General features: G+C 32.2%; 1 protein-coding gene across 2 annotated transcripts; it reads left to right on the forward strand.

The window, feature by feature from the left end:
* Positions 1-10,604: 10,604 nt before the first annotated feature.
* Positions 10,605-12,463, forward strand: LOC111390231 (cyclin-D5-1-like). Of its 2 annotated transcripts, none has more exons than XM_023015238.1 (5): positions 10,605-11,046; positions 11,143-11,229; positions 11,331-11,622; positions 11,708-11,841; positions 11,965-12,463. In XM_023015238.1, exons 1-5 carry the CDS (start codon positions 10,819-10,821, stop codon positions 12,148-12,150), a joined length of 927 nt encoding a protein of 308 aa, XP_022871006.1. In that variant the 5' UTR covers positions 10,605-10,818; the 3' UTR covers positions 12,151-12,463. The 2 variants fall into 2 exon arrangements, with proteins under 2 accessions (XP_022871006.1, XP_022871005.1); XM_023015237.1 differs by having other exon boundaries at positions 10,607-11,046; positions 11,932-12,463.
* The last annotated feature ends 293 nt before the right edge of the window (positions 12,464-12,756 follow it).

The raw sequence follows: 12,756 nt of genomic DNA on the forward strand, positions 1-12,756 counted from the left end.
ACATTCATATGGTCAAGCCCATAATTCTCCACTAATAATTCATTTATCACATAAATTTATACCTATATAATATCTAATATTATATGCAAATAAGTTTCAAGTTTCTAGCAATTAAGTCGTCTAAACTCTTTTAGACAAATGGATCGAATTAATTAAATAAATAATTAATCATATTAATTAATTAATTTAATTAGCGGGCATATTTAATTAAAATCAAATTTTAATTAAACTTCGAATTAGAGTCCAACTCCAATTCCACAATTATAAGGTGGGACTATTTAATTAAAATCACATTTCAATTAAATATCAAATTAGAGTCCAACTCTAATTTCATAACTTAAGGCGGTTGAATTTAATTAAAATCAAATTTTAATTAAATAACAAGATTAGAGTCAAACTCTAATTCTAAGATTATAGGGCGAACTTATTTTAATTAAAATCAAATTTTAATTAAATACCAAATTAGAGTCTTAACTCTAATTTTAAGAAAATTTTTAGGGCCAGACTATTTAATTAAAATCAAATTTTAATCAAATATCGAATTAGAATCCAATTCTAATTTCTAGTTTATATTTGGGTGAACAATTAATTAAAATCAAATTTTAATTAAGTATTAAATTAGAGTCCAACTTTAATTTGAATTGAACTAATATTTTAATTTAAGATGAAACTCCTAAATAAAATAAAAATTCAATTTAGGGTCAAAAATAATATTTAAGTTAAAATCATATTTTAACGAAAGTATAAAAAATCGTTAATTTTGAATAAAATTTTAATTTGGGTCAAAATGAAAATTATAGGTTAAACCCATTAAAATACAATTTTAAAACCATTTTAAAATTCAAATTCAAAATTACAAACAAAGCCCTTTAATTCTCGAAGTTGCAAAGATGCCATTCTTTAGAAAATTACATTTGAACCCTTTATATAATTGCATTATGACCCAACTGAAAATCGTAAAGAGGTCCCTTCAATTTCTGAAATTGCATGGCAGCCTTTTATTTAAAATTTACCTATTGACCCCGAATTCAAATTACACATAAGGGCTCAAAACTTCGAAAATTTCAACCAAAGCCCCTGTCTCCAACAAGAAATCTGAAAACCCTAAAACATAATTTTTTTTTTTGTCGTGTTCTCGTTTCTCTTGGCTTCATGGGGCGGTGTCGGCCTTCCTGTTGCCGACGCCACCCAGCAGAAGGCGCTGCGTTGCTGTTGTAGCAGCGCCGCACGCTATTGCTTTACAATAGCAGCGCCCTGGGCGCAGCTTCCATTGTAGCAGCGACGTTGTCCGCTGCCGGCTGCCCAACGCCGGCGACAACTATTGTCGTCGGCCAGTCCCCCATCCATTGATTTATTTATTTTTTTTTATCCAAAATTAATTTTCTATTCAAAACAATTTTGAACATAAAATTAAATCTCTAATTGGTAGAAACAATAATAAGAATAAAATCAACTTTTGATTATTCCTACATGTAAAATAATTCCTAACAAACACAAAGTAGGCTCTGATACCACTGTTGGGAATCTATTTATACATGCATAGCGGAAAATTAAAATTATTTCGATTCCTACCGAGGATCCCTTTGTGTTTAGATAGAAATCGTGATAAAGATTGTACCTTTGATGAATTCTGCAAACCTTTTGCTTTTCTTTTCGTTCCAGCAATCTTGATTCGCCACCCACAGCTATCCAATTGTCCAGCCTCCAATGGTGATCTACACAGAGAATAAGATTGCAACTACCAGGGTTTTTCCTCTTGTGCCAGTAAGAATAATGAAAAACCATATGGATCTCAAATCCTAACTATGTATTTATATAAACCCAAACGGGCTTAGCCCGGTCTGGTCCAATATTTAATTAAATCTGGTCCGTAAATTAATTAATCCAATTAATTAATTTGGGGCTATAAATAACTAATCCAATTAATTAATTTTATCCAATCGTTGGATAAAATTAATTAATTGACAATTTGCAATCTTCCAATTCTCTTTTGTGTGCGACCCATCAGGTTCCCGATCACGATGCCTAATGACGTGAAATATTATTTTCATCTAATCAAAATTGATAAATTAAAATATCATTTTAATTTATCGTCAATTCACACTCGCCGTCCCAGATTGATATCTAGCAATGTGTTAGGACAATACATGTGATGAGAAATGTCATGTGATGTGACAAAATCAAACTTGTTCGTTTACCGTGAAACTTAATCCCTTCGTCAATATGATCTGATCAATTACGAGATATGAAAGTGTGTCAATCTCAATCATCGATCATATCTTTCACTCCACTATTAAGTCAATATAAGCCGAAAACTCCTTTTCGACTTATGAGTACACCTTGGCCAATGATTTCATCATCGACTTAATTGAATGAAACGCAGATCATAATCTCCTACTATCTAAGAGTGACGAATCCTTTATTGATCAATCACTACCTTCATACGATTCTTGACGTACCCAAATGATGTCGTATTAGCGGCCCTTTGCAGAGCAACATCCAACACTGATATCTAGCAATGTGTTAGGACAATACATGTGATGAGAAATGTCATGTGATGTGACAAAATCAAACTTGTTCGTTTACCGTGAAACTTAATCCCTTCGTCAATATGATCTGATCAATTACGAGATATAAAAGTGTGTCAATCTCAATCTCAATCATCGATCATATCTTTCACTCCACTATTAAGTCAATATAAGCCGAAAACTCCTTTTCGACTTATGAGTACACCTTGGCCAATGATTTCATCATCGACTTAATTGAATGAAACGCAGATCATAATCTCCTACTATCTAAGAGTGACGAATCCTTTATTGATCAATCACTACCTTCATACGATTCTTGACGTACCCAAATGATGTCGTATTAGCGGCCCTTTGCAGAGCAACATCCAACACTGTCAAAGTATGACCGTCCTCATATAAGGTACCCTGACGACCACAAGTCAAATGACCAATTCCACTACTAAACGTTAGAGAGTAACCACTGACACTCAGATAGTTATCCATGTGAAATCTCTCGGCGGGTTTCCAATGTTTTGTTCTATAACAAAACATCCACGTGTTCATTTAAGTGTCACTACAATTTAGTTTATGAGATCAGCTACTTACTTCACAAGTAAGAAATGTCACACGTGATGGTCTATCCGTAACAACGATATCCGTATCTCGTTATTACTTATGACCACAGACGTTTTAAGATTCAATCAAATGTAATTTGTATCTCACAATCACAACTTTTTGTAATTAACAAATTACGAAAATTTGAATATACGGATTCTATTATTTATTTAATTGTCTATTAATTAAATAATAGATCTACCATTAAATTACATTAATTATATATCAAAAGTATTTATGTCCAAAGTTGATTGGATCTAAGGTATAATACTTACAAAAACCTGGTCTAATGTTCAAGAAAGATACAAATTGACTTGAATTTGAAGGCTATGTAGACTCTGTTTTGATGGTAACATAGATAACAGGAAATCGACGTATGGCTATATTTTTGTCATAATTGGAACATGCATTGGTTACCTTGAATCCACTCTAGTATGACCTCAACTGTAGATTGTTGATATTGGGTTGCTTACTCTTGAACACAACAAATTAAGCAGACTCCAATGCGATGATAGGCTTGGAGAATTGGAGGCCCAATAACTTGGAGTCCACTCCCTAACAAATTTGTTTCGATTTCGTTGCAATTGGTGATATGAGATCACGCAACGTGGAACAAACTTTAATTTCTGGGAAAGAACTGCTGCTGTGATCTGAACACCGATTTGTAAATTGAGGTTTTGCTAGTAAGCGCTAACGCGCCCCCTACAATCAAACTAAAGCACTAACGCGCCAAGGTCGACAAAGTGTCTTACAACAAACAATATGCAACATAGTTATTTGGCGCTTCTTGCTCGCGAAAAGCGAGAAGCGGAGAGAAAAGCCTTTACTAAATTAAAGTGCAATCCTTAATGGGTAATAGCGGTTAGAAGCATGCGAACATTCAAGCTCTCTAAGCAAAAAAAAATCTTGGTGATGATCTTGATTGTTTTTGTTGTGTTTGTGCTCGATTTAGTGTTGGCTGTGTTGATCTTGATCCTACATATGCCTAGCAATAAGATAACTCTTCTCACGAATACATCTCCGCATCTAAGATTATTAAGATTGGATACAACCTCGTATATCACGAAAATTTGGTTCTTCTCCAAATCAGCTCAACAATTGATAGACGCCATCAATACCACCAAATTTTATCGATTATGTAAAATATTAGATAAGTCTAACGGTAATGACACACATCTGATTCATTACATCAAGTCGGAAAGCTACATAAATTTGTGATATGTAAAAGGTTACAATAAGTACAATGTTTGAGGATCCTTTAATTGTATGAACTATGAATTCAATTAAGGCCTTACTAGAAAGAAAAAAATAATAAATAAAATAAAATAAAATAATTCAAGTAACTAAACCATATGAAAAGTGAAATGGTTGGCATTGAACTTCAATTCAGAAAATTGCTCCACTGTATTTCAATTGAAAAGCGATCAAGACACTCTTTCAACTTTCCGTTTAGACTTGCTGATGTATCTGTTAATGTTAACGACCAATCCACATATATAACAAGACAGTCATCAAATTCTCCACATCATCACCTTCAAAATTCATCCAAATGAAAACACAACTTTAATGTTAATATTAAGTCCATACTTTAGAAAGAAGATCTTTTGTCTTGTGATAACCTATTTCGTTCCTTTAAGAAGCTTCTATTATTGAATTAACCATACACTTCACACATTTATTCTTTAGGCATCATCAAATGTCTTATCAATACAATTGTTCAATGATTTGCATCCACGTCAATGTTAACTTATTTTTTCATAATCATTTAAGATTATGAATATAGGGAAGGGAGGGACATTTGCCTTCCATTGATAGAGTTATATTTGTCAATTTTTATAATCATATAAGATAATGTATATAGGGAAGGAAGGGCTATTTGTCTTCAATTGATAGAGTTATATTTGTCAATTTTGATTAGAGTAGGAGCGTCTTTGTGTGGTCCATTGTACGCACAGGTAGGCGCTCCAAGGGTCGCATCAATCAATTCATCTATGCTTTTCATACATTGTCATTGTAAATTGACCTAATCTTTTACCCGTATAATTTTGTTCCCAGCAAGGGGGAATCATTATCATCTCCCAATATAGTTCTTAGGGTTATTACAATTACTTACTAGGATGAACATAGAATTTTCTCGGACATTTTTTTGGTCCCTTTGTTATTACGATAGTTTTCCTATTTAGCTACTTTCACTCCATTTCCTTGGTAGGATTGGGGTTTACACCTTTGACTTCCAGGGATTATACAAATCCTTACAACTGAGGAGCTTGTGGTTCACGATATACCAATGTACTGTATGGTTCCTTAAACTTTTAACCCAGTTGTCAATCTTATCTTTTTATACTAGCAATGAGTAAGAGGGGCCATCGCCACTAGGAAAAGTCAGTTTGTAAGACCTATAGAGCAAAAACAATGATTTGGTTGTAGTAGAAGAAGATGGAGATCTTTTTTGGACATGTAAAAATACAAAATAAAAATAAAGACAATGCTTGTAAAAAGGGGGGAAAATAAATTATAGAGAACAATTAAAAAAGATTAATTGGAATGATAAAAAGGTTGTGTGGTGCACGCGCGCGCGTTGGTGATTATTTATTAAAATGGTGTTTCAAATGTCTTTTGAGTGAACGGTTAATGACACAAAAAAATCGAGAACAAATGTCGATTCTATTTGACATGTCATGTCTTTTAGTTTTTGCTGTTTTACAGTCCGTTTGATGGGATTTTTATTTTTGTTTCTACTTCTTCTTATTCTCAGAAATAACCATTGACTTTTCAAAATTCATACCAAATGAACCCTTAGTCTATTATAGAGAGTAGAGGTACTGCATTTTTTTCTCATGTTTCAACTGTATTTTGCATAAGTCATGCATTTCTGAGTTAGGACTCTAAAACCTATTCAAAATAAGCTCCTTAATTGTTGGCAATGACTTGCTCACTGTTTCTGCCTTGGAAGATCATACGTCCAAGTTGTCGCACCATTGTGTATGTATACTTAGGTTCGAGCCTACAGTCAGGCCTAGTTAGACCGTCGTCTCGATTTTGAAAGCCTATGTTTGATATAACCCGTTTGACCTTCATTCTTATTCTCATTCTTTTTTTCTCTCTTATTTTCAACCACATAATCTTTCATAAAATAATATTACACGCAAATAAAAAACTTTTCATTCTTTTTCAATTACACGTAATTCAAAAAAACATTATTCTCACTATTAAAATTTGACAAGAATGGGGGCCAAACGGGGGCTAAAGTTCAATTTTTTTAAATAAATTTTGAAAAGGCTAAATAATGATACATTTACGAGAGAGTTTTTGTTAGAATTGAATTTTTGGAATGATTTGAGTTGCCATTCTACTTTATAGGGTCTTCATTTTTCCATGTCACGCTCATTCTTAAGGTAATACTTATATGCACTATTTGCCTTATTTCAAATGATGAAATGAGTTGGCAAAGGTAATGAGATTATAAAATCCTTTTTGAATAATTAACGTCATAAAAATTTTATTGCAATTATTCAAATTTGGTTTAACTAATTATTGTCCGTATATATATTTTAAATTAATTGGGACGTAAAAATATGAACAAATCATTAACATTTCACTCTTGAAACAAAAAGTCAACTATGTTTTATGGTCCAAAACAATGTTTTAAATAGTGATTTTTAGGAGAATGTGTAGTTAAATAGTAGAAAAAGTTTGAAATTTAAGTGCAAAATATTTTATTGTATAAATATATTGTTGAAAATGAGTAAGTAAAAAAAATTCAAATAATGATTATCAAATAAGGGCTAAAAAGAAACATATTAAGCTCCAAGTTTGATTCAGTTAATAAGGTTGATTAAAATTTAAGTCAATAATTGATTTTAATCACACATTAAAGAATAATGCTACTCGCAGTTGCTCACTACGACATTCATATTATGCAACATTCATATGACGATGGTTATTTGATGTATGAGTCAATAAAAAAAATTTCACATTAATGCAATTCAATAATCACATATCATATGTATGTGGCGACTGACATAGTAAACGATTGCAAATAACATTACTCCACATTAAAATGAGATTTACAACTTTTTAACTACACATTTCAATCAATTTTTATGAAAAAATTAATAAAAATCTTTTTTTATTTTAAACCAAACAGGTGCTAAGAGATAATATATATAAAACCTGTAACAAACAATTAGCCCCACTAATTATAAAAAATTGTCCGGTTTTTTTTTTTTTATTTTGAGTACCTCTATTTTATATTGAAAAATGCCAAATTGATTTTTAGCCATTTAGTATTATAATATTAGCTTTTTCGTTACTATATTTTTATTTCTGTTTCAAGTGGATGAGTGAAGCTTACCTTCAAAAAAATCAATAGCTTGCAAAATAATAATAATAATAATAATAATAATAATAATAATAATAATAATAAAATCCTATACCTACGAAGCCCCCCGTCTAATTGGGTACACGGGGTGGAGACGAGGTGTCATTGCCTCACATGGAATGGGATAAGTTTGGTACGGAGAATATAACTTCGCTCTATTATCCACATTGATTAGAGTTTATTTCAAACTATAAGCTTTTGATCACATAAACGATAAGGAATCATTATCTTATCTAAAAAAACATAAATTATTCTACAAATTGAAAATAATAATAATTAATGATTTTCACCAACTAAAAACTTTAAAGAAATAAAAGCAAAAAAAAAAAAAAAAAAGGATGTAAACAGGACAAGGGACTTATGCCGCCCCTCCTGCATTTGGTATAAAATAGACAATGAGACAAAAATAGTCGACGGGACAAGCTTCGACCCCGTCTCCCCATTGCCATCCTTACGTTTGAAGACAGCAAAGGCCAGTAACCAAACTGGTGACTCGTTTGAACTCCAATACCTCATATAATTTTAAAATTTTATATTAATATATTTAGGGTTGGGCGCAGGTCGGTTTGGTTCGGTTCTCTTTAGAATCGAATCTACCCAAAATTTTTGGGTATCTAGTAAATGGAACCGTCGGGTCTAAATATAATTATGAAACCGTTCGGGTTCGGTTCGGTTTGGTTCGGTTCGGTTCTGTACTATAATTAAATTTTTTAACATTTATAACAACATTATATAAATACAACTAATGATACATTCAATGGTTTTGAAATGTCAAAAACTAGTAGACTACCTTATTCAAATGATTGCTACGGTCAAAGTTTCGATTGGCCGAGGTCACAGTTTCGATCGAAGGTCACAGTGTCAACCGACGATTGTATAAATTTTGGAATATTAGCGAGGCTGCGAGAGTAAGTGCAAGAGTTGAAACAACGTTATGCACTTTAGTGTAGGTGTTTATGGTTATTTAGTGGATTGAATCTTGTTGGGCTACGAAATGAAACAATAAAATAGGTAATTGGGTCAAAAATTAAAAAATTAGAAATGAAACAAATTATTGGGCCAAAATTCTGGATTAGAAATTGTTAATTTGTTTAGAAAAAATTAAAATAAAAATAATTTGATTTACTCAATATAAAAAAAAATTAGAAAGATTCGGTTCTTGGTCTAGAACCGAGAACCGAATCGTACCCGTCGGTTCTCAATTCAAATACCCGTTCGGGTATTTAGTTTGACAAGAACCGTCAGGTTCGGTTCAGGTTCGATTCGATCGGTTCGATTCGAAAGATTTGCCCAGCCCTAAATATATTTATCTTATTGGCCGGAAAGAAATTGCTAATTATACCGTTTTAGTATTGCTTAATACTTTTTAATTGGAAATATTAATGCTATTATTTTGACAGCTAAAGTTGACAGAATAATATATGCCGGTATCTGATACTGCAAATGTTTGACTAATCAATTTCGCAACAACCAAGATTTTCGTTCACTATCGATTATCAAGATAACAACAAATATCCAGTATAAACAAGTCAGCATGTGAAGGCTCTATATTACTATTTTTCTATTAATTATTTTTGAAGTCCGAGGCGACTTGGTAGTCCTTTCAACCTTATTGCATCGAAATCTTAAATTTAGAAAAGAAGAATCCTTAACGAAAAATTATTGCATCGTAGGGCTCATTTTGAGTTGTGGGTCATAGGGCACCACTATCCTACTCGTCAAAGGATTTCGAAGGTCAAGATGTCTTAGTGGTGAAATGGTAAACACACGAGACTCTAGTTTATCAAATCAAAAGTTCACTAACTAATAAGTCTCAAGTTCGTTTAGTTAAAAATTAGATTTTTAATAAATTTTAGCTCCTGTTTGGCCCCCACTTTTTAGAAATGAAAACAAGTAGAATAATATTGTTTTAAAAAATGAGTGGTTAAAAAAAATGAAAAATTTTCGATTTACGTGTTATACTATTTTATGAAAGATTGTGTGGTTGAAAATAAGAGAGAAAAATGGAATGTAATGTAATGAAATTTAACGGGAGGCCAAACGGGGGCTTAATAAAAATAGATGAATCGTATATTTGAAAAGATATTAAAAATAGTGAGTTTCATGAAATGTGTGATTAAGCTCCTGTTTGATTCCCATTTTTTTGGATAAAATGAATTATGAAATAGTAGTTTTTTGGAAAATATGTGGTTAAAAAGTAAGGAAGTTTTTTTGAAATTCGTGTATAATTATTTTATAAAAGAGTGTATGATTGAAAATAAATTTTGAAAAAATGCATTCTGGAAAAAATGGGGATCAAACAAGGGCTAAATATAAGATTGAATAAAAATGAATTTTATGCAATGGGGACAAACAAAGGCTAAGGTAACGGTTGGTGACTTTCTTGACAACATGCTGATTCTATGAAGCTTGGAAGTTTGGTAGGTGTATCATGAATTTTCTAGATTTCTGTAAGAAATGTTGGTCACTAGACTATGTTAAGTTTGTGGGGCCTACGATCGATAGATTTGTTTTCTTGGTCCATCATGGCAGAGGACACTACTATACTTGTCTAATCCATTTGAGTTCAATGTGTAATGGGACAAGGTTGATATCTTGTACTTAGCGATGAATGCTTCTTATTTTGGTTTAAATCTATTATATTGTAACATGGTGTAAAAATATTAATCAGTTTAATGCCTTAAGAAAACTAATTATTAACAACAATGAAGTCAAAAGTCGTGACTAAAGATTAAGAAACATGATATAAATACAGAGATTTTTTACGAATTTTCTACAAGACAGTTGTCTTCTTCCTATGCAAAATTTGTGAAAAACATCCTATATTTGAAAGAATTTTCCGAAGATTAATAATATGTCCGAACTAGAGGAAATTAATAGAGCTTACTTCTTTGATCAATTAAAAATATTGCAGAACGAAAAGGTTTTACTCAGAGTTTGAACAAAAGGGTTTTAAATCGAGAGTTATGAAAGGTTAAGCTTACCAAAATAATAATAATAATAATAAAATAAAATAAAATAAAATAAAATATCGCAGTTTTTTGGAGAAATTAAGGGAATGGTAGAGAGTGGACCCATGTTGATGAAGGAACTGCATATTGTATAATAAACGCTAAAATCAATATCTCATCTGCCAAATTTGGTTACATCAACCTCGCAATTTCTGCAGCTACACCTCCACATTTACTAGTTATATTACTTTCTAGAATCTAGATTTCTCCTAAATTTGAACCAAATCTTGAAGAATTTATCTCTCTCTTTTTTCTTTTTTTTTTCCTCTCCTTTTCTGGGCTACCCAATATTTTGTAGAACAGAATGAATGATTCTGAGACCCTTCTGTGTCAAGAAGACGAGACTTGTTTGAATGAAAACAATTACAAATTGGGCTTATGTTCTGTTTCTGAGTGTGATGATGAGGATATACAAACGTTAATCCGAAGAGAAGCAGTCACTTTTCAAAGTAATAGCACTTTCTCACTTCTCAAGAGTGAAAAAAGCTGGTTTAAATGCGCCCGTTTGGATGTCATCAAATGGATTCTCAACGTTCGTTTCCTCGATCTTATTTCTTAGTTTTGTTCATATTTATTGCTGGATATAAGTATTTTATCGGCTATTAAAAGTTTGTGTATATACATACAGACTAGAGCCTTTTTTGGATTTCACTTTCGCACAGCTTATCTCTCCTTGATTTATTTTGATGAGTTCTTTTCAAAAAGATCAATTGATGTAAGTGTTTCTTATTTTTAATAATTTATTTCTGATGTACTAGATTTAGATATTTGAGTCTATGAGATACTGTGATTTGGAAATATTATTGATTTTAATAGGATGGAAAATTGTGGGCTATTCGATTATTGTCAGTTGCATGTTTATCTTTGGCTGCAAAGATGGAGGAATTTAAAGCACCCGCATTATCAGATTATCATGTAGATGATTACAATTTTGAAGGACATGTGATTCAGAGAATGGAATTATTGGTCTTGAGTACATTGGAATGGAATATGAGTTTAATTACACCTTTCGCTTATCTGAATTATTTCACCACCAAGTTCTGTGGTGAATGCAGCCATAAAAAACTGGTAACTCGAGCAATTGAACTCATTTTCACCATAATAAAAGGTAAATTATGAAGACGGCATTGAGTTTGGATCTGCGTCTAAGAAATTAACTTTCTTTAGAATTTATATGTAGTTTTGCTATGCAGAGATTAATGTGGTTGAAAATCGGCCTTCCATAATTGCTGCAGCCGTGGTTTTAGCAGCTTATGATTACCAGTTAACAAAGAAAGTATTGGAGATTAAGGTGAACACAATCTCATCATGGGGGTCCCTAGAAATAGTGAGTTCCCTTGCTTTATATGGTAGTTAAAGACTGATAATAATTGATTTTCTTTCCTCTAATTATCTTAAACTTTGTGCGTTTTAACAGGAGCGTATATTTTCCTGCTATAGTCTACTGCAGGAAATTGGGATGCTAGAATCAAAGACCCCTAACTCTGTGATTCCTCCAAATATATTTTCGACGCTCTTGAGTTCCACAGGTGTTCTTGAGAGTTCTTCGCTCTCCACTGCAGGCAGTAAGAGAACACTTACCTATCCGGACAATGATCAAGATTGTCCTGCGCAGAAAATTCCTCGAATATGCTGATCAGTACAAGTTTCATCTAATACAGAGCGTTTATTTGTGTTTTTCATTGCACAGTAATGAAGTCTTGAAGTTAGATGATGAAATTGAATTATAGGATTTAATGAAAGCTACAAATACCAACATATGGTATGATTTGTAGTTGATGGGGGGCCCCATTTTCCAGTATTTAGCAAGTTTTTGGTAGTGACAACCAAGTAAATATTGAAAGGTGCAATTTGCATAAATAAAGGGAAGAATATCTTCACCAACTGGAGTACTAATGGCATTTCGTGAGGAATTGAGAGCCAAAGAAATGTTCATTTGTTAATATACTTTTTTCAGTAGTGTTTGGTTTCTTGAATGCTACAAGTGTTTCTTACATTTTCGACTCGTTCTCTTTTCTTTATTTCCTTCATTCTTTTTTGTTGATCACTGTGACTTGTTTTATGCTCTGCATTTTGCTGCGAATCTTGAAATGGTACTTATGTCTTTAGAGACACTAAAATAGAATTGTTTTGTTCGATGTGATACATCCATGTCACACGCACACAAAAACAGTTGAGCTGAACTTTTACATCTTACATTTGACATTTGACATTTGACATTTTTATGCTCTCTTGGCCACAA

The sequence above is a fragment of the Olea europaea genome, unplaced genomic scaffold (genome assembly GCF_002742605.1).
Source record: "Olea europaea var. sylvestris unplaced genomic scaffold, O_europaea_v1 scaffold661, whole genome shotgun sequence".
NCBI classification, from domain to species: domain Eukaryota; kingdom Viridiplantae; phylum Streptophyta; class Magnoliopsida; order Lamiales; family Oleaceae; genus Olea; species Olea europaea.